The sequence below is a fragment of the Phaenicophaeus curvirostris genome, chromosome 3 (assembly GCF_032191515.1).
Source record: "Phaenicophaeus curvirostris isolate KB17595 chromosome 3, BPBGC_Pcur_1.0, whole genome shotgun sequence".
NCBI classification, from domain to species: Eukaryota; Metazoa; Chordata; class Aves; order Cuculiformes; family Cuculidae; genus Phaenicophaeus; species Phaenicophaeus curvirostris.
This window is the reverse complement of record NC_091394.1, coordinates 62,749,232-62,771,742: the sequence shown is the minus strand read 5'-3', so window position 1 is coordinate 62,771,742 and position 22,511 is coordinate 62,749,232. Positions and strand designations below refer to the sequence as shown.

The window sequence follows — 22,511 nt, the reverse complement described above, 5'->3', positions numbered from 1 at the left end:
CAGTAAATTACATATACTTGGGTGTTCTATCGAATTGAGTATGGAGCACTGGATCTACTTTTCACTCCTCAGCTAACAAGGAGGGAGTTTTGGCAGTCTGACAACCCAGCATGTCATGTTTGGTTTTCAGGGAGGTTATTAAAAAAGTGATTGCAGTGGTTATAACCACTCTTACTCTTCTGGCTTACAAACAGGCTACAGTTAACGTGATTGCTTTTAATTTTTTTTTTTTTTACATTACCAAAGACATCATAGATAATAATTCAACCTGCAGTGTTGATAGAATATGTTGATAGATGTTAATGCAAAACAAAGTCTTGGGTAGAAGAACTGGTAGATGACAGTATGAAAATACTCAATTTTTCAGAAATGGCAAACCAGCAGTAAAATTTTAGGGTTTGTTTTCCTGATCTTGAGAGGTTGTCAATAATTGGATTTTTTTATGTTGTTTTTCATACATGTGTCTATATACCCCCCATGCAAATAAACTTTTCATGCTTGTGAGGATTTTCTAGCATTCACGAACAGAAGAATACATAATGTGTCCCAATCATTCCCTGTTTCACCTGGAAAAAAATAATCAGCCAATGTACTTGGTGATCTGTGCAGTATGTTATAGTAAGGAAGTGAAGCCAAAATGAATAAAGTGAAGCTAAAGTGAATTATTAGGACAACAGCAAAAATATTGGTAAGTATCTTTAATGATTTCAAACTTCCTTATCAGGAAGGGCTTGATGGATATAGTCTGGAAGAACTGGATAAAAACCAAATACTTTGGCTTTATAGAGAGGAAACATTTTTTTTTTCTTCTTCTTTTTCCTGTTGTATCTGCACCAGAATAGATAAGATCTTGTCTGTTAGGTTTTTAGAATTCTCTTGTGCCACTTTAGTCTGAGTGTGCTTCTGTGGGGAGATGGTGGTGTTGCCAGTGCATGTGGCTCTATTTTATGTTTTGTAGATAACCAAATGTCACATCTGTGAGTAAAAATACCTTAGAAAGAAAAAAAAGTTTTTTGAGTGAATCAGTGTATGTCTGTAAATATTTAGGAGTTACCCAATTTGAACCAAATTGATGCTTGCATACAGTACAGTGCTTCACACAGGAGAGAAAACGATGTGATGGAAACTTGAGACTTCATTGAGACTTAGATGGTTCTCCTTAGTTGTACATGAAGCATTTTTAGTGGAGAAAGGAGGAGTTTAGGTGACTGTTGTGGGTGACAGATACAGTTAATTGCACTCTTAAGGGTGCAAACAGATGAAAAAATTCCAATTTCTCTGGTGTACAACTTTCAGACTGTTTGCTTGGAAATTGCAGTTCACGGAACATTTTATGTGCTGCTTTGAGATCTGGCAAGGATGTCAGCACCTAGTGTTTGTAATGTTGTTTTGAACTTCGCAGTTTTTCACTCACAAATCTTTGGAAAACCTTTACATTGTGGATGAACGTAGACTTCCCTTGGGTGAAAGGCCAGAAGTCAAACAAGAGAGATGAGTTCAAATTGATCCCCTTAAACAATTGGGGAAATCTTTGTGTAACAGCACCTAATCATGCTTTCAACAATACTATTTAAAGACTGATATAAAATGAGCATAGTCCAGATGAAGTGGAATGCCCCCTTTTGTTTTAACAGTCTAGAAAAACTGCCTAGCTGAATCTGATTGAGAGTAATTGTCTATCTTGTTCAACAGTCTAATGTGATGAAGGGTGAGTTTCACAATTAATAAAGTCATACAAGAAGAATTTTGTGTGGTCATAGGTTGAATGAAGTATACATTTCCCTGTAAAAGGAGATAAAAGCTTACACTCATAAGATTTCTTTAAAAGATGACTTTCTGTGAAGAATACTTTCTGAAACTGTCATCCAATTATTCACAATCCAGATTACTCAAATTGTTTTCTTCAGTGTGAGAGAAATTTTGACCTCTTGTTTAGTGTGGAGAATGCAGTCACACAAGGGAAAGTCACAGAAAATGTCCTAAATACATCTTTGGCCAAAAGAAAGCCATAAAGGTAAACTTGAAGTAAAAAGTAAGCTTGGTTAAGGAAGATTTCAGGGTAAAAACTTATAATTGAGAATATAGAACTGGGGGGTTGCCCTTTTTATTTATTTTTTTCTTTTGCTATCCTACGTTGTTTTACCTACAATTTCTTCTTTTCAAGTTTCTGTAAAACAACATGTGTGCTCTGGAGTCTTACACTGGTACAGCTCACTCAGTGTTTTGTTGCTGAGGTAAGTTTGGCTTTAGAAGAAGACACAGCTACATCCTATTTTTTTCTTTTCTTTTGAACCCCTCTAATGTGTTCCTTATCCAACTTTGAAAGGCTTTCTTTTTTGTTCTTTTTATGCTGGACAATTTGGCATGAACTACATAAGAATTCTTTTGTTTTAATCTCTGTTCCCAGTTGGACTTTTTTATTGACAGTCGTACAGACTTTCAACAGATATTGTTTTTCTGTCAACCACAATGTGTTACTTCTGAATTGTTTCATTTCTGAGGGTGAAAAATAGCCAAAAAGGATTACTTAATGATTCTGTCATTCCATGGCCATAGAATTGAAGATTTCTAGAACACCAAAGGATGATGGTTCCTTGGAAGACATCAAGAAAAGGATCTGATGATAGTGGAATGTATTATACTTCCCCCAAAAGGGAAAATAGTTGAGCTGTTACGTGTTGTGTACCTGTTCTTCAAGAACATCAGTATCTTAACACAGCATAACCTTTTTCTGTAAGGGATATGTATGTATTCTGATGATACTCCTTTAAATATTTTGCCTCACTGAGGTTTGTTAGCTCACACGGTGCTGCTGTGAGCTGCAGATTTGTTTTGTGCAATGGGTAGATTCGGGTTAAACACAACTGCAGGACTGCTGGGGGTTATGAAGTCCAGAACAGGAATGACATTGTTCAATTTACTTAGTTTTGTATCCTTCCCAAGATGTTTACAGAAGTATTAAGAGGAGCCAGAATTCTAGGGAGTTATATGAGTAGAATCCTCTAGATACCTTTTCATGGTATTTTCTTTACACTTTACTGTTGTGTAATGGCTTACAGTGCCATTGGAGAATTGGCATTTAATTCATACTGAAGTAATCTAATCTCTGCATTTTGAAGTAATTTATCTCAGTTTAGCTCTACTTGAGCAGAAGATTGGACCAAAGGACTTTCAGAAGTCTCTTCTGTCCCTTCCAACCTAAATCATTCTATTGTTCTGTGGCTCTATACTTTGCTAAGCCAGTATTTCATTCTGCAAGATCCTTTAGAAAGGGAGTTAACTTTCAGTGGTGATGATTCCTAGCAGTTTCCCTCCAATCAGGAAGGATCTGTTGAAGACTACTAGAGTTTTCAGTAGAGTTTTGGTACTACTAGAGTTTCTTGAAACCTAATAGACTTTTCTGGTTCCACTTAGCCAGAGGACACTTGCAAAGTCTTATTTAACTAATCATTAGAAGATTATTTAAGTAATCATCAACCCACAGTGTATTTTCTGGTGATCATTATTATTTGAAAAAGAAATGTATTAATATGTATGTAAATATATATGTGTACGATACATGAAAACCAAAACAGTCTGGCTTAATTTTTTCTTTTAATTTCTTCTTTCTTCTTTCTGCTTTAAGCAGAAAAGGAGGTATAGTGCCTTACAATGATGCTAAACAGGGCTTCAGAGTGGTTCTAAGGAAGACTGAGAGTATAATCAGGTATTTTAGAAACCAATAGTCTTTATATGTAACTTTTAAAAAAAATCCTTGCTGAAATTTCATCTTCCAAACAAAATTATAGTTTGTACTGAATCTTAAAAGTACTTCAAATGCAAGCGATGAGTGGAAAATCTAAAAAAAAAAGCTAAATAACAGGACTTGAAGTATCTTTTTTGAAAATGTGCACAGATCTGATATAATGCATTTGTTAATGGGTTGGTGGGAAAAGTTGTGAAATTAGAATGCTTATGGGTCCCCCTAGTGGTATGAAATACTAGATAATACTTTCAAATTTTCCTAAATAGAAAACTATTTGTATCCTGGAAGGCCTTAGAAATATGGTTATAACTGATATGTGAAATAGAATATTTCTTTCAGACAAATATATTTACAGGTAGTGGAAACTTTCACATATGTCAAGTTTGGTGATATGTAAAACTGATAAACATGTAGCTTTGCTTCAAATGGAGAAGCTGTGAAAGATTACTTCTATGAAAAGTTGAGATTTCATTCAATTTTTTAGGAAAACTCCTCTTGAGCTGCACACATCAAAACTTCGGGTTTCACATTCATATGTAAGGAAGATCCATCCTCTCAAGGGGAGACCTCATTGCTCCCTACAACTACCTGAAAGGAGGTTGTAGAGAGGAGGGAAGCTGGTCTCTTCTCCCAGGTGACAGGACAAGAGGGAATGGCCTCAAGCTCCACCAGGAGAGGTTTAAGCTGAACATTAGGAAAAAAATTTACACAGAAAGGGTCATTGGGCACTGGAACAGGCTGCCCAGGGAGGTGGTTGATTCACCTTCTCTGGAGGTGTTTAAGGGACGGGTGGACGAGGTGCTGAGGGGCATGGTTTAGTGTTTGATAGGAATGGTTGGACTCGATGATCCGGTGGGTCTTTTCAAACCTGGTGATTCTATGATTCAATATTTTATTAAAATTTCTTTTTCTGCTTGTGGCAGTGATACCACAGATCCTCAGTTAAGCTATTTTTACTGGTACTGGCAAATTTCAGTGATTTTTATAATGGATAATTCCCTGCTTACCTTTTGGGCTGTAGCAGGGAAGCAATGGAAGTATAGTTCTTATGCTGGATACCCTTGTTTCAACTAGGACCCTGTCAGAGGCTGTGAGTCTTTATTTCTTTATATTAAAAGAAAGTAGAGGCATTTTGCCAGGATTTAAGGTTTCTATTAACAAAAATCAAACCCAACCATAGTTGTCATTCTTCTTTTTGTTTGTCCTTACTATAGAAAAAATGCAGAAATTCTGAGAATAAAATCTATGTATTATGATTTTGTAACTGATTGTCACTTGTCTTTTCTCTAGTTATTTTGTATTTTTATTTCAGCTTGAGAGAAATAAATACATAACATCCCTATGGAATGTGATAAAATTATTTTTTTAGGTTTTCATGAATCACAACACACTGAAAAAGATTGGGAGTGGGAAGAGATTAAAATAAGTGTCTTGGAATGCAGATGAAATCTTCGCGGAGACAACTTGCAGTATTTTCTTGCTATATATGCATAACATTGGCAAAATAACTGACGTTAGTAAATAGATAATGTTTTTCTTTGTTTTAAAGAAAGGCATTTTTTATTATACTGGCATTGCACTTATAATGCTTACACTTTGTTTAAACAAGAATATAATAATTTTAATAAAAAATAATTTGGAAGTAGTAAATATTTTGGGTGATAAGTAGCTTTAAGTAGGGCATGAAGACTTAAGAAGGGAAGAAGTATGACATACAAGAGCTGCTGTTGATTAGGCATGAAGGCCTAACAGTTAGTCTTCTGGTTCCTTGCATCAAAAGGCACAGCTGGGTGCCATAGCTTCTTTATTAATATGCCCAGCATCCTGACTTTGCTTTCATTCTGTTCCAGTTCTCAAGACTGTGAATCTTATATACTTGTCTCCTTATCTCTTATGTGCTAATGGTCACCAGTGGATATTAGAAAGGCGTTTAGCACACTGAGAGGTTTAAACAAATGAAGGACGTTTGGGCTGGGAGGAAGGATTTTTTTGCGGTGTGCGTTTTCTTGAAGAAATGTGTTGCACTCTTCACTCTTCACCTTCTTCTTTCCATTATAAATACCTTATTGAACCTTGCTTTGGTAGGACCTCTGAAATTAGCATCTTGTTTCGTGACTCGTGATAGAAGAGTGTGGGTTGACATTCTCTTATTAATCACACATATAAAGGGAATGAATTTTCTTCTTGTGTCAGGAGGGCGATACCAAGTTTCCATTACTTGACTAGTTCAGTTTACCAGTCCTTCCCATGAACCTGTCTTTGCTGGTGTGACAGAACTACAAAGTGGTTCTTTTTTTTTTTTGTATCCTTCACAATAATTTATCTGTGAGGAACAGGAAACTGCAAGCACAGATGCTATCAGTGTTCATGCAGCTGAGGGACACTCCCTTCCCCCCCCCCCCCCCCTTTTTTTTTTCACTCCCCCTCCCTTCCTTGAAAGCTAGCTGCTTTTTTTTTTTAAATTAATTGCCTGTCAAACCTCCACATCTGACTCACCTATTCTGAATTGTCCTGTAAGATAGAGCAATTTACTTTTTGGGTTGGTGTAGTCCCCGTGAATTGGGTGTTCTGGAACTGCAGAGGGCTGGCAGGGCTCAAAGTCTCTCTTCTCATTTGGAAGTTATTCTAATAATTGCAGATCTAAATGATAGTAGTAACAGTTTGGTCAAACATCCCAACTTGGGCTATACAAATAGGATAAATAGCAGTTCATGAGGAAGCAGAAAGCCTGGGGAGGAACAATCCAAGGCACCAGCGCAAGAGGAGGACAACCAGCTGGAAAGCAACTTGGCAGAAAAGGCCTTGGGAGTCCTGGTACACACCTGGCTGAAAATGGTTGAACATGAACCAGTATGTGCCCCTGTGGCAAAGAAGGGTGATAGTGTCCGGGCTGCATTAGGAAGAGCATTGCCAGCAGGTGGAGGTGATCCTGCCCCTCTACTCATCACTACCGAGGCAACATTTTGAGTATTGTATCCAGGTCTGGGCTCCCCAGTTCTCAAGAGATATGGACCTGCTATAGAGAGTCTATAAAAAGGTCAGGAAGATGATGAGGAAAGGCTGAGAGAGCTGGGACTGTCTAGCCTGGAAATAAGGCTGAGGGGGAGTCTTATCAATGTATAGGAATGCCTGAAGGGAGTGTGCAAAGAGGATGGAGCCAGGCCATTTCAGTGGTGTCTAGTGCCAGAACCAGAGGCAGTGAGCACAAACTGAAACACAAGAGGTTTCCTCTGATTATGAGGAAACGCTTTTCCACTCTGAGGGTGACTGAGCACTGGCACAGGTCCCTCAAAGGCTGTTGGAAATATTCGGAAGGCATCAGGATGTGGTCCTGGGTAGTGTGGTCTGGGTGGCCCTGCTTGAGCAGAGAAGTTTGACTAGATGACCTCCAGTGATCCTCTCCTACCTCAGCTGTTCTGTGATTCTGTAATAGCAGCATTGCTGCCAGGAAAGCTGGAATGAATTAGGCTTTGTTGTTGTTTGTTTGCATTGTATCAGCTGGAGCAGTGCTCTTTTTCTTTCTTTTTCTTTCCTCTTTCCTTTTTTTTTTTTTTTTAAATAAGGGGGAGAGAAAGTAGGATTAATGTGTCACAGTAGCAGCTTACAAACTATACAAACTGATGATAATTTAGAGTTTAAAAATATTTTAAGATGAATGTCTCAATAGCATATTGCAAAGTAAAGAGTAATGACTGTTCAGCTCCACGGAAAGTGTGAGTAATTCATTTGCCTCTGTACCCACATCATCAGAAAAAAGACTGAAGCAAAAATATATGCACCCCCCAGACACAAATATATGTTGAATGCAGGCCTGTACTGCCAAATTATTGCATTGCTGTGTTTTGTTGTGCATTTTGCTGACGAAAGATGATGTTGTACCTGTACTACCTACATCATACTGTTCTGCTAAAGATTAACGGGCGGCATCTCTGACAGTGAGAAAGTTCCTGGATTTTGTTTGTGACTTTGTGGACATTTTATATTACTTCATGACATGACCTAAATATACCTTTTATATTATTTTATTTCAAAACTAATGACTTCTGCAACTTGGACGTTAAGGGACTGAATGAAGATGGAGGGGGAGGAAAACTTAATGAAACCTACACTGTGTTAACAGGAGCATCTCTATTGCTCCGTGCTTCCCTGTTCTGCAGGCTGGGAGTGCTCAGACTGCAACCTCATGTTAACAAATGTGGTTAGAAATACTGGTAAGAGTAATACAACAGAATTGGTTTATTTTCTTGCTGTATGCGTGAGTGTTGCTTTGTAAGCAGCCTGCATAATATGTAGTACATCTGCCTACATAACTGGGATATATATGTACCAGTGTCTTCGGAGGAGGTGCCCTTGGCCTTAAAGTAAGGTGGTTTGAAGAAAGATATTTCATGTGAAGTTGTCTGTGTTAGCCCTTTGAAGCTGATGGGAGCTTCAGTATCTTAATGAAGTGTTTCAGGCTTGTCTGAAAGAATATTCCAGTTTTGTCAGCTTAATCTCTATTAATGGAGGGTGTTGATGTGAAACGCTGCTGCATTTCATTAGATATTGTATGTTCGTGCAATTGTCAGTTCTGTTCAGAGGCACTTTATTAGTGTAGATTGGAAGTTAGTATGTTAAGTTAATATAGGACAGAAATTAAGCTGGAATTTCTTCTGGAATGATAAAGGATTTATCTTACAGAAAATTAAACTGCTTTTACTAGAAATGACTGAGGTTTTTAATTGAGATTGTTAATAAGGCTACACTTTCCCCTCTTCAGTATTTTGGACTGACTTTAAGAATAAAAATTATAACTGCTTACTGCAGTAATTGCTAATATGCCTTGTTCTTGGAAGGGTAAAAGGTCTGTACTGCAAAGCTGGGCTCCTATTGGCTTCGAGGATCTGCATTTTCTGGAAATAACATGTTTGCATTGACTTCCTCACTTAATATCTTTTTTCTTTCTTTTTTTTTTTTAAGAAAAAAATACATGTAACTTTGGGCAGAATGAGGGAATATCAAGATTGACTGTATTAATTACATAAAACTGCTGCTGGGGCTATTGCTGAAAAGAAAGTAAAGGCCAAGTTTAGCCTTGCATATATCAGATTGAAAATACCTGTGTCGTGTCCAAGAAACTGTAGCTATCTGTAGTTTGATCATCAGGTTTCAAAAACACTTCAAGCATATCAAGTGGAATTGAACGTAAGTTAGCATCATCAGCCATTTGAATAATCTAGTCAGCCTGATAAGAGTAAAGCAAAATATTTGAATTAATCTTTGAAAACAGGCTAAACCAATTTCTAGTAGCATTTTCACTGTACTGTGAAGAGAATTCCGTATGCTGTGAGGGTAAATGTGGTATTTGTTTGTCAGGAGAAAGGTTCTGAGCATTGTTATCTGCAAAAGCACCAAAATCATTTGAGTGTGTTTAAAACTATCAGTAAAGTTAAGATAACTTCTGAGCTTTAGAAATCTGTGTAAAAGTTATTTGTACCTGCTCAGAACCTACTTGAAACTCCTATATCGACACAGAATTACCGATACTTTCTTGCTGGTGTGCCTATCTAATGTGGTTTGATAGGGACACTGACTGGGTGTGTGTAGGTGAGAGCAGTTTTCCAAAAGAGCCTGTGTGGAATACTGTGTGTGTTTTTACACAACTTCTATAATACATTGTGTCCTTTCAATAACAGGGTTTCTTAAAAAGATAAATTTCAGCTATGATTTAAATATTAGTTTTTCTTCACAGGGTGCTTAAATGTAAAACGATTTCCTAAGCCATGTCTCCTATTAATAAAAATCTGAAATGTGTGATACACCGGTAAAAAAAATTGCAGTGCCGTTGTTCTGTCAAACTTTCCTGAACAGTCTTTTTTTTGTAAAGGTTTATTAGAGACAATATTTATTTTCTTGGTTTTTTTGTAGCAAATTCTGAAATTGAAGTCTCTGTGTCTGCGAGAAATGTGAGAAGGTTGCTTAGTTTCCAGCGATACCTGAGATCTTCCCGTTTTTTCCGTGGTATCACTGTTTCAAATTCTTCAAACATTTTAGATGATGATTATAATGGACAAGCAAAGGTTGGTGGCTTGATTATATTTCTTTAAAGTATGTTTTAAAAAATGTATGCTGGTATATAACTATGTTATGTTAAGAGATAGCACAGCCAAATGCAGATTTTTAGCATGTATTTTTAGATAAATGTTTGTGTAGATGTATGTTTGTATCACAGCAAAATCCAGCCAAAATTGCCTAATTTCTATTAAACTTGTTCACCTTCCAGAAGTTTACTGGGATGATTTTTAGAGCAGTTTAATAACTCCAGTGAACAGAGGGTGCACTGTAATAACTGGAAAAAAGTGAAGGGAAAATAATGTAACTGTATTTAAGAAATGGAGCAATTTGGACTACTGGTACCCCTCCCCCCTTTCCCATTTTAGTCCAACCTTATTACTGAGCATCTGGAAGAATGACTGACTACTACTGAGAACTCAATAAAACGCGTAAATGGGTTTATTAGGAGACTATTATGCCAATTTGACTTTTTCTTTAATACGCTATTCTTCTAGAAAAGAAAGATGTGATAGCTATAATGTACCCTTACTGCAGTGAGGTGCACTGGGAACACGGGCGGTACTGGAACAATGGTTGGATGAAGGGCTAGTGAACTGGGGACAGAGGATGGATAGAGCTGAAAGGCAATGAGCAGGTGGAGTTTACAGGTTTTTCAAGATCCCAAAGGCTGTGTCTTGTTAACGATTGATGGCATGTAAAGCTTCTTTTTCATAGACTTGACACAGAAAATTATTACCCTTATAATGTAATGTATCAATACAGCACATAATCAAGCTGCAGTCTAGGAAGAGCCTGGTAACCTAGATGATGGATTTAAAAAATTGTACATTTAATTGAACAGCAGAAAGACCTCGTTAATATTGTTTATTTCTTCTGGTAGCTGAGTTTTAGTGGCTGGTAGAGAAAAGCTAGAACATAGTAACTGGATCATGGAAACGGCTTTACCAGTCTAATAGAATAGGAGAAGGCAATTATCCATTGTAAAACATGCTGGGTAGGTATTTCTGGTAGAGGCAGGGTAAGCAAGGACTGCGACTGCTGAGCTCTGGTGAGGCCTTAAGTGCTGTTCTTGTTCATCTGTGTTGCTGGAAGAACAGTTCATGTGGAACAGGGGTGAAGAATTGCTAGTTCAGTGAGGTAGGAAGTCAAAAGCCAGTTTCTTAAAAAAAGAAATGTTTGGTTCATGTCTAGTGAAGTGTGTAGATATTATTTCTCTTGTATCAAAAACAAGGGAAAGAGAAACTGAGGTGAAGGACTACACAAAGATTAACTACTAGCTCACTGCAAAGGTTAAAAATGGAAGAAGTCTGAACACAGAGTTATTCTATCATACTGTTTCAGTTTTTAATTTCATTTCTTTGAAGAAATTGACTAAAGGATGATGGGAAAATCTCAAGCCAGTACTGCCAAGGCACTTCACATCTTTCAGTTTTCCAATTTGCAATATGTATTTTAAAGTTTTCCAATTATCTGAGTTAGTTTTTATTTTAATACTGGTTTTTGTATACAGAAACCTTAAGAGTTGTATCAGTCTTTGAAATCTTAAATACTCTTCTGGGCTCTGGGAAGATAGGTATATACTGAGAAAAAAAGTGAACAACCTCTGTGTTTTCTTTCAGTGTATGCTGGAGAAAGTTGGAAATTGGAATTTTGATATTTTTCTTTTTGATAGACTGACAAATGGTGAGTTTATTTTTGCTATTTCATTTGTGTTTTATCTCTTAACCATTACTCCTATGTTGTGGTATTGCTTTTTCACTAAAAAGCACAAATTTCGTCAAGTAGTACTTTTGGATGTAATAGTCTTTAATCTAAATCCTAGCTTGCCAGGCCACTCTTTTAAAATGCCATCACTGTCAGTACTGATAGCAGTCGCCGATTTGAGAAGAGGCATTTTTTGCACTTTGTGGATTGCTGTTCTCTCTTTTATTTTATGTAGTAATTTGATATAAATTGCCAAATAATTTTGCTAATTTAGTCCTTTTTCTTAAATTACAAAATGCTGTTAATTTATATGGTTGTGTCCAAAAGTCAGTTACACTGAACGAATATTTTTTCAATATATTTAATGTTGGGTAGAATAGTTCTATTACTTTACAATACCATGAGAAGGCAAGGTGGTATGAGTGCATAGTTATGGTATCTTGTGGAATACTGAGAGAATTAGGAGTTGAGCAGATGGAAGCTGTTGTACGTGTAGCTTCCATACAAATACAAAAAAAGAAAGAAAACATAATGGTTGGTTTTGTGCACTCATTACAAATAGTGGTAGAAGCCAAAGAAGTAGTTACTTAAAAAAAAAAAGTCAATTAAAGCATTGGATAAGTTTAGGACAGACAGTTAGAAAAAAGATCTGTAAATGTGCTGGAAAAGGCATATTGGAGGACAGGCCACTGCAGTGGATAGAGTGAAGTTTTATATTATAATCTGCAGCAATGGAAGCTGAGTTTTGAACAGAATAGAAGAAGGAGCTGACTGAGTCCGCCATAAAGGCAACATTTGTGCCAGGGTGGGAAGTGAATGGAGGGCAGCTCTGGCAGGTTTTACATCAGTCAAGTGGAGTTGGTAGCAGAGATGCAGTCAGGATTTAAAGTTGACAGAAGGAAAGAGAAATGAAGTTCAGAAAGCAAAATATGGTGCCAAAAGTTAAACTGTAAGCATAGCTTATTTCAGATTAATTTCAGGTGGAAGTAATCTGAAATCATCTATCTTATATGAGACCTTCTCTACCTTTTAAATACGCTTCCTTCAAATACATTTTAGACACTAGTATTACAGCTTCTGTTGTGGAAGCCTTCCTATGCCATTGGTTTTGCATCCTTTAGTCATTTTAGGAGGACATTTTGAACAAGCCATCTTGTTCTTGAAAGTTTGTAAGGGGAGAATGCTGTGTGTAAAACTCTTCTCAGTGAGCTGCCCTGGACAAGCCTGTAAGAAACAAGTGACTCAGTAGATGCTGTTTGAGTAATTGTATATCTTATTGTCAGGAAGTTGCGTGCACAAATGAATACATTAACCTTCGCAGCAAGCTAGATTTAGCAGATGTACCTCAGTTTCTGTCTGTTCTTTAATTCCTGCGAAAGGAAGATTGTCAGAGTCAATGTACCAAAACTGAGTTATCTGCCGCTACACTTCGTTTGCAGAGTAAATAACAGGCAAGCTATTTCAAGTGAGCATTTCCAGGCTATTGCTCTGTCTTGTATAGTTTTACTTGTTTTACCACTAGAAGTAATTATAACATTATAGCTATGAGTAGCTTATGTTGTAAGCTTGTAATAGCATACATTTTCTAGAGAAACTTAATACATTTTCTTTGAGTTCTGGCGGAAATGAGGACTAGTTTAGGAAAATACACAATGAAAGTGAGAGATAGTGTATGTGCAATGTATATTATTCGATAATGTTGGTTGGCTTTTTTCTATGCCTCATTTTTTTTTATTCAGTTTTAAGCTGTGTGTCTGTTTATAAATATCGTGATGCAACATACGACAGAGTTGAAGACCATTGTAACAGGTTTGCACATTGAAACCTGTTGCTTCCTAAGTGTTCAGTAACAGTTTCCTCCTATCAGTTGACAGTGGACAGTTGGTGAACGCATTATACTTATGCAAAAATACTGGTGATGACTTGAGGAGATAGCTAATGGAATATTGTCATGCAGTAAGATTTAAATATTTATCATAAATTGGTGTAGAGAAAATCGGTGTAGAGAAATTTGCCTGTATAGTTTTTGTGACCAATTTGTTTGAAATAATATGTTTATGAAAGAAACACTGATTTCATGGCTTCCGATGAATTAATATTTTCATCTTATTTTTTAGGAAACAGTTTAGTCAGCTTAACCTTTCATCTGTTTAATCTTCATGGACTAATTGAACACTTCCAGTTAGATACAATGAAACTTCGTAGATTTTTGGGTAAATACAGATTTTTATTATGATAAATATTGCTGTTTATCTGCATTTTCATACCTTAACTGAAGTGCTGGTTATAGTTTAACAATAAAGTTTGAAGTGTACTGATGCAGTCCAGATTCTACAGTGATTTAAAATCAGATTGGTTGAGACAATCTCACAAAGTTAATATGCGTATTGAAAAATCAGTGTTAAATGTAAGCGTCTATCAACAAGCTCAGTGGTTTGAAGCAAATACTGTATTGTAATTGTTAAATATCAATAATCAGCAATATATGCGACACTGTGACATATTTGTTGGTAAAGGCTAGACAGCTCCTTCCTTATTTTGATTTTCAGTCGTTGTAGTCTTGATTTCCAAAGTTCGTGGTTCATTGAACATGTCAGCTTGGCCATATCGAATGGTGCCAATTCATTGCTGTCTCTTGCTTGCTCACTCAAACTCTCCTACAAATAAGCAGTGTACTGTGGGCGTACATTCTCCATAGACAGAGCGTAAGATAATTTTGTTTGAATGTTTGGGCCCATGGCACCGAAACACTTCAATGAGAAGAACTGTAAATATGATGTACAATATTCAAACCAAGTGGTACTTTCACCTGGCAGCTGAAAGAACTGTCTTTCTGCATCCTCATACTATGGACACGGATGCTGGTGTGGGATGCTTCTTTTTGCTTGAGCAGGAGAAACAACTTTCTGGTCCCTTTTAGCAGTATTTCACAGTTTCGAAGAAAAAAAAATTGTGGTTACATAGCTTGTGATTAGGGGAGAAATCACCTTTGGAAGGCTTTTCCTTTCAAGTAAGGGAATGTTTTTGTTTTCATCATTTAGTTCTCTTTCAGCTTTAAAAAAGTTCAGTTCTGTCTTGCATTTCATGTTGTTTTAGAGTGTACTCAGTTTCTTCCAGTTTAAAAAAGTTACTTCAGCTGGTCTTGAGGACTGATATATTGGAATGTGAAGAAAAATCAGATTACAGAAATCTGGTCTTAGGCTACTCAAGTTGTAACTGAGAGTGTTTTGACTTCCTCATCCTGCTTAATTCCTGATCAGTTGAAATAAGCAAAAGACTGCTTGAAATGAAACACCCAGTTACGTAGGAGTTACTGGATTAGTTAAATGGTTATCAAAAGATAACAACAGTCTTAACTACATATGACTACTCAAAGCTACTAAAATGAGAATGGACTTGGAGGAAGACAAAGTTTTATGAAATCTTTGAAATCACTACCTTTCCCTTTTCATTGATGCCTTCTACTTAACAGCAGTAAGAAAAACATTTCTTATCTCTGTCCTTGCTCATCTGTCCAGTCGAGGAACCTTTCTTCTAAATACAACTTTCAGCATGAGCCCAATTCATATTTTTCTTTTGCTACATCTTATACCCTAGTCCAAAGAAATCATAGAATAGTTAGGGTTGGAAGGGACCTTAAAGATCATCTAATTCCAAACCCCCTGCCATGGGCAGATGCATCCCACTACACCAGGTTACCCAAGGCCCCGTCCAACCTGACCTTGAACACCTCCAGGGATGGGGCATCCACAACTTCCCCTGGCAACCTGTTCCAGTGTCTCACCACTCTCATGGTGAAGAAATTCTTCCTAATGTCTAGTCTAAATCTGCCCTTTTCCAGTTTATACCCATTCCTCCTTGTCCTACCACTACAAGCCTTTATGAATAGTCCCTCCCCAGCTTTCTTGTAGGCCCCTTTCAGGTACTGGAAGGTTGCTTCCAATTCCAGAAGACTAGGACAGCTCAAGTGGTCCATAGTGCCACCAAATAGTCACTTTATTTGAGAACTTACTGCAGTCTTTTTAAGGAGAGAAGTCCAATTGAAGTACTCAGTAGGATCTTAACATCTTATTTTTAAGCGTGTATATATGTCTTTGTATATATATCTATCACGTATGTATATATGTGTACATATGTGCGTGTTTATACATCTATGGAGTCTTCCTGTGATTTCCTAAGGTTACTTGGAGATCTGTCTTGTCCTGCTGTGTGTTTTCAAGGTCTTGTTCCAGACCTGAACAGGGGGACATGAACTACAAAGTGCTATATTCCTGGAAACACAGGGCATTGTGCCATTCTAGTTCTGGCAAACTGTGATCAAAATATCCTAGGTCTGCTTTATTGAAATAAATAATCTTAAGAGAGTTTGTAGACTTCAGATAGCTGCACCAGCCCATGAAGCCACAAAAAAAGTGAGGATTAGGCCAAGGAAGTCCTTATTCATGCACTGGATGTGAGGAACAGGTGAAAGGGAGTTCTACTGCAGATTAATAGAGTGCAAAGGTGCTTGTCTGTTACTTTCCATATGAGGTGTCAGCTCTTCAGAAATACCATGGCAGTTATGCTCCAACATTACAATCACATCAGGAATACTGGCTTGTAAACCAAGTAGGAAAAGAGGTTGTGGGCATGTTTGAATGGGACTGACAGACTGTAGTCAGCCAGGAGAATGTTCTTTTTGAGGTTTGCTTGAAAGAGCTGATGTGTTGTTATCAGGCAAAACTTGGGAATATGGTTTCGTTGCTGTGCTTCAGATCTCCCCGTCCATCCTTTTTGATGTTATAGTTCTTTCACTCTACATATTCAAGTGAATGTGGATGTCCTTTAAAGTATTCTACCTATGATGTTTAAAGACAGCCAGGAAGATGGAGGAAAGAGGAGGAAAGTGAGGAAGAAGTTAAATAAAAATATGTTAAGTCTAGGAGTGGTTAGTTGGACCATCATCTAAATGATATTCTTTACTAAATTGAATGTAGGCTTAAATTTGCTGGAGTACAAGTATGAGGAGATGCCTAAACTATCTAGAGGTGGCTTCCCATGATTACTTCCCTGAAAGGGAAAGAAAAGCCCTTCATGTCACAGGAAAGCAGTGCTTAGTTCCTCTGATCCTGTCTGTTTTCAAGGCATAACATGAAGTCATTCTGATGTTTTGGTAAATAGTATCATCCTCATTTTTTACTTCAGGTTGCCTCAACTTTCAGGCAGGCTAGATTATCAAAGGTAAGTTGTGAAAGTATCTCAGATTATATATAGATTTTAAGTCATTTAGTTTTTGCTCTGAGATGACTTTACATGGAGTTGATTTCCTTTAGAAAATACTGCTTCTTCACATAAAAATCTTTTAAACCTGGGTCTTGGTTCAGCTGGTGATTTATTGGCTTTGATGCTTTTATGTGTATGTAACTTGTGATATTGCATATTTCTGTGCCTAACAAGGGTGTATAAAATAGTACTTGAAAAAATTGCTATTTTATTTAAATTCGGATATTTGTTATTTTCCTGCAGTTATGGTTCAAGAAGATTATCATAGTCAGAACCCTTATCATAATGCAGTTCATGCTGCTGATGTGACTCAGGCCATGCACTGTTACTTAAAAGAGCCCAAGGTAAGGCAGTGTTCTCGCTTTTACAGTACATGTGCATACAGGAATATATGTATTTGTGTGTGTGTACATAGATTGATCATGCACAAAGAATCATACAATAGTTTGGGTTGGAAGGGACCGTAAAGATCAACTAGTTCCAGCCCCCCTGTGATAGGTGTACATCTACATGTATATGCACATACACACACGTTTATTAAAAACAAACCACCCAGAACCCCTGCAAAAACCACTTTTGAACACAGAACAGCAGGGAATTACTCTCCTTGCTGCTGAGGCTGTGGATTCACAGTAGTATGGTTTTCTTTTTACCCCCTCTTCTGAGTTGGCATTGTCTTTTGTGTGACTTCACGTTGAACCAGAGTAGGGAATTGATTAAGATTGCAGCTGCTTAACATAGCCTTGTGCCCCAAGACATATACATAGAATCGCAGCCTGAGTCAGAGCTGGCAGTAACAAACCTGTATGTGTGTGGTTTGAGTGCAGTGGGGTGGGTTTTTTTTCCCTTCTACCAACTACCATTACCGTTGCGTCACCCGTTTTTGATGTTAATGAATAGTTTGCTTTTGCTGGAAGTACCTTTAAGCAAGACATCAGTTCTCTTTGGCTTTTCTTTCTTAAGAAGGGCAGTGTGACAGCCCTTAAGAAGCTGAGCTAGTTGAGTGATTCTCATACTTGGACTGCTGGCAGTTTGCTGTAAGTTATGTCTTAAACAATTTCAGGGCTAAATCCTGTCATTCTGTATGAAATTGAAAACTGCAGCGCTCTCTAGCCAGGTGAGACAAGTTACCTGCTTTGATGGAGATTATCTGGTATTCTTTTGAATAGCAGAGCTCTGTGTTCTGCTTCAGAGGTAAAACCAAGTAAGTTCTGGCTCCGTGGATGTTGTTCAGAGGCGCTTTGCCCACTCCTCCCACTCGGTTTCTCAGTGCTGCTCTCGGATCAATTGTTAATGCAGTGAGCCAAATCAGGGCTGATATGTAATGATCTTTTTTTATAGCATGCAGTTTGGAAGCTCTGAGTGGTTTTTTTAATACTCATGATGGAATTTTTATAATGTTTCAGATACAAGTATAGACTTTATATTTTTAGTAACATGTACAGCTGCTGGTTCTGTTGCACCGAAGTACATTATAAACATGTGAGGCACGATAGATGGCAAATGCAACAGGGAATATAAACTCCTGTCCTCACAGGATGTTTGCAGCATTTCACTTTTGTGCAGGCAGAACTATGCTCCTTGTCTCAGTGCAAGTTAGACTTTTTTACTGCATTTAACTCATAAACCTCCCAGATAGAAGAAGCAACAACTATAAGCAGTGACAATAAGTCCCCACATTTTCATGCTGAGTTAATTGATGCGCATGTACTTCTTGAAAAATATTTATTTTGGGGCAGATTTTCCTTTTTTGGTTCTCTTCCTGGTAGGCTTAGAAATATGATTTTGTTTAAGAGTAGAAATGTATTCTGAAGAGTTCTAAAGTCTTCCAGAGCATTAGTTTATTACTTTCATCTTAAAAGTTTTTTATGGTTGTTGAAATATACTCTGTATTTAAAGCAGAATTGACACATACAGGCAAACTTAGTAAATGAGATGGAGAGCTAATTTTAAGAGTTTGCTGCATTTACAGGATCTGGCTAGGAATAGTACTTCATTACGAGTCAGAAAATAGCATTTTGTGTGCCAGCATTGTTTAAAATTGAACCTTTTTATTCAGAGAGAATAATGCATAAACCATTGTTGAAATTTTGTACCATTGGGGCAGAAATACTGTGGAAATTCAGTGGAATATTAGCTTTTTGCATTATTAAATTTTCTCTGAGTTTCTATTGGCTGTTAATTACTAAAAAAAGAAAAACAAAAATGTGATACCCATGCACTTTTTCTAAGGGCGCACTTGCTCTGCTAACAGAATTACATTTCTTGTTATTATCTTACAGCTTTCCAAATCTTTAACTCCATGGGATATTCTGCTCAGTTTAATAGCAGCTGCCACACACGATTTGGATCACCCAGGTGTAAACCAACCTTTCCTAATTAAAACAAACCATTACTTAGCAACGTTATATAAGGTAAGGATGAAATTGGTTGTTTTGCTAAAACTCAGTTTTGAGAATGCCTGAGGAGTACAGAAAAGGTGTATAAATTGAGATGTGTTTAGCTAGTGGTAGGTTTGAAGCCAGACATTGTTTCCATGTCAGTGGGATAGAGAAATGTACAGCTGACCAAGTATTCATGATTTGTGAGCTTTAACCTCCTCTAAAAAAAGAAAAGAAGAAAGGAAAACATCACCCCAAGCCCCGATGAAAATACCTGATGCCACTCTTATTATATAGCTCTTCAGCTTAAGAAAAAGTCTTTGATTGATACCTGTAACCCGCCTTTCATTCGCAGAATACCTCAGTATTAGAGAATCATCACTGGAGATCAGCAGTGGGCTTGCTGAGAGAGTCTGGTTTATTTGCACATATGTCATTAGAAAACAGGTATGTTTGTACAAAATGGTATTGATTAGCTTAAAATGTAAGTAAGCTGTCGCTTAAGTAAGACAGCCTTTGCAAAACAAGCTAAATTATTGCACAGCAGTTCTGATTACAAAATGTAGATTATGATCTATTTTAAGAATTCGCGGTTACTGAATTGGTGGAGTCAGAGTTCATGGTGCAATGTGGTCTTTGGAGAACGTTTACTGTGAGCACACTGAAGAAGAGTATTCATGTAGTCAAGCACCTGCTTACATGAAACTTGGCAGCCACCACAACTGTACTTTAAAGTAGACCCTTTTCACCTACTTTAAGAAGAAATAAACTTAATAAGTTAGTTTGCATTTTTAAGGGAAAAAAAAGGGGGGGAGGAGGAGGAGCTAAAAACTGTTTTAGGCTTCCTGAAAGCTGCCAGTGAAACATTGTGATATTTCTATGGATGCTGTAGGAATTTTTCAGAGGGAAAACAAACCAAAAAAAGAAACAGTGCAGTGAAAAAAAAATGCTGGTTTTAAAGCTTGTGATTTGTATTTGTATAATAATGAATATGATAAAAAGGCTTGTAAATCTAGCAATAGCTATTGTTCTTGATTGTTATGCATTTCAGGCAGCTGATGGAAAGCCAGATAGGTGATCTCATCCTTGCCACAGACATCAGTCAGCAAAATGAGTATCTGTCCATGTTTCGATCCCATTTGGACAGAGGAGACCTATGTTTAGAGAATGCGAACCATCGTCACTTCATTTTACAGGTGATCTTTTTGGTAATATTTTTGAAAACATCACCTTAGCATCCAAAATTATGTACTTAAAATGCTGTATACCACTTCTTCCATGCTATCTCTTGCTTTCAAAATGAAGTAGAAATTTCTTTCACTCATTTTGTTTCATCATAAAAAGTTTGTTCCCTCCGTTTCAATCTTTCCCCTCTCCAAGTGCTTCTCCCAAGTGTTGATGCGTGTTGGTGACTCTGGAAACTTAGAGCTGCTAAACCAAGGGGAGTTGTTTCTAATACATGGTTTGTTTCTTCTGATGACTCCAGTGCAGCCTCAGAGCTGCAAAATGTTTCAGAGAAGGAAAGCACTGCTGTTACGAATCAGCTTGCAGCTGTGCTAGAGATTTAGCAAGCTTTAAGAACAAAAGTCTTCAGTCTCCTTGGGTTTATAGCCATTTTTATTATTAGGTTCATATTGTGGACTATAAAAGAAAGTGGAGAAACTTTCAGTCCTGTGCAAACCATTATTTAAAATGTGAACTTCAGATCCAGAAATATAAAATACTGTTTGCTTGCTTTGATGTTTCTTTTTCTGGAATTATTGTTCTCTCCTGTACTAGTGAATATACTAAATATAATGCCCCTGAACTACTTTGACTGAATTTCCATATTACTTAGAGATGATCATGAGATCTGATAGTTCCTTGAGCGTTCTTTAAATACAATTACAGAACATAACTCTACCTACCATTTGTGCTTCTCTCTAGAGTTGTTATTCACTAAACTTAAATAATCTGCTGTTGGGAAATAAATAATTACACGTGTTTCTGTTGGAGGGAAAGGCGATCTAACACTGTGTTAACTTACTAGATGGCTTTGAAGTGCGCTGATATTTGTAATCCATGTCGGACATGGGAGCTGAGTAAGCAATGGAGTGAAAAAGTAACAGAGGAGTTCTTCCATCAAGGCAAGTAAGAATAGAAGTATCTGTTGGTACATACTGTATTAATACGGTGGAGAGAGCGACCGTGAGTCATAGCTGCTTGCAAATAAAGGAAATTGTATTTAGGACTCAGAGATTTACAGTACAGTATGGGATTTCTTTTTTTACTTTCATGGGTTGTACTTCTTGCAAAAGGTTGGTGTTACTAAAACCCAGCAAAGAACCTGCTTAGGATCTAAATCTGGAATGGCTGGTTCGATAGATGCTTCGGCCTGAAATGAATAAGCTTCAAATGAATGATTGCACTCACTTTGCGTTTACCTGATGGTTTCAACAAATTAGGAAATATATTCAACATGTATATTCAACATTTGAACCTGAGCTGTGAGGCCTGTCACTAAGCAGGGAAGAGCCAGGGAGGAGGCTTTAGTTGCCATGCAGTTAAGGCTGGTTACTTATGTAAGCAGTAAATAAAGCTTTTAATTGACAGATGGAGTGAATTTGCTCCATTATTACTAAATTGTTTTAATGATAATGTGTGCTTGTCCTTTCTTAAGGCTCCTTTAGCTGACTTCAGACACGCTAATTTGTACAAATGCGACAAATGGGGAACAGGCGTCTTTGTTTGGTGCTAATCATATGTGGCTTATTCTTAGGTAAAGGTGATGGGGAAGCAGAACAACAAATTTCCTTCAGTGAGAAGTTTCTGAAGGCTGAGCTGTCCTCTTCCATATTGCTAAGGGTCTAAATTTGTTAGTGTTAAGGATCTTCATGTGTCATTTCTGTGGCGATCTAGGAGGTTTTGCAAGGAAGTGTATGAATCCTTTAGGAAACCTGTGATTTGACATTTTTTGATGAAAAATAGGAAGTACTGTTGGTCTCACTGACAGACCTGCTTGTGGTTTTGGGGGAGATGGAGAAGGGAAGTGAGTGCATTCAGCCAGCTACAAGATACTGTCCTTGTTGAGCAGCTCGCACAGCTCACTGCAGGTTGGATTTGACTCTGGGTCTTTACTTGATGACTTACCAGTTGTATCATACTTCTGTTTCTTTAGGAGATATTGAAAAGAAATATCATTTGGGCGTGAGTCCGCTTTGTGACCGACAGACAGAAACTATCGCCAACATCCAGATTGGTAACTACACTTCAGTTTATTTCAGTAGATTTCTTCCAGGATGCAATTTGACACAAGTACCTTTCAGATGTTTTCCCTTGAAACCTGCTCTGTGTGTTTGTGTGGCAGCGCGTCGTTACAAAGACCA

The 22,511-nt window shown here is 37.4% G+C and overlaps 1 protein-coding gene across 2 annotated transcripts in view; it reads left to right on the top strand.

Annotated features, from left to right (window-relative positions):
• The window catches only part of PDE7A (phosphodiesterase 7A), a 75,252-nt gene that overhangs the window by 50,566 nt on the left and 2,175 nt on the right, over positions 1-22,511 (top strand). For both annotated transcript variants that reach the window (XM_069854187.1, XM_069854188.1), the window contains 9 exons: positions 9,653-9,804; positions 11,419-11,482; positions 13,621-13,716; positions 17,009-17,109; positions 19,048-19,179; positions 19,502-19,593; positions 20,198-20,342; positions 21,176-21,272; positions 22,304-22,384. In XM_069854187.1, coding sequence (XP_069710288.1) covers positions 9,653-9,804; positions 11,419-11,482; positions 13,621-13,716; positions 17,009-17,109; positions 19,048-19,179; positions 19,502-19,593; positions 20,198-20,342; positions 21,176-21,272; positions 22,304-22,384 — 960 coding nt within the window. The remainder of the gene's footprint in view (positions 1-9,652; positions 9,805-11,418; positions 11,483-13,620; positions 13,717-17,008; positions 17,110-19,047; positions 19,180-19,501; positions 19,594-20,197; positions 20,343-21,175; positions 21,273-22,303; positions 22,385-22,511) is intronic.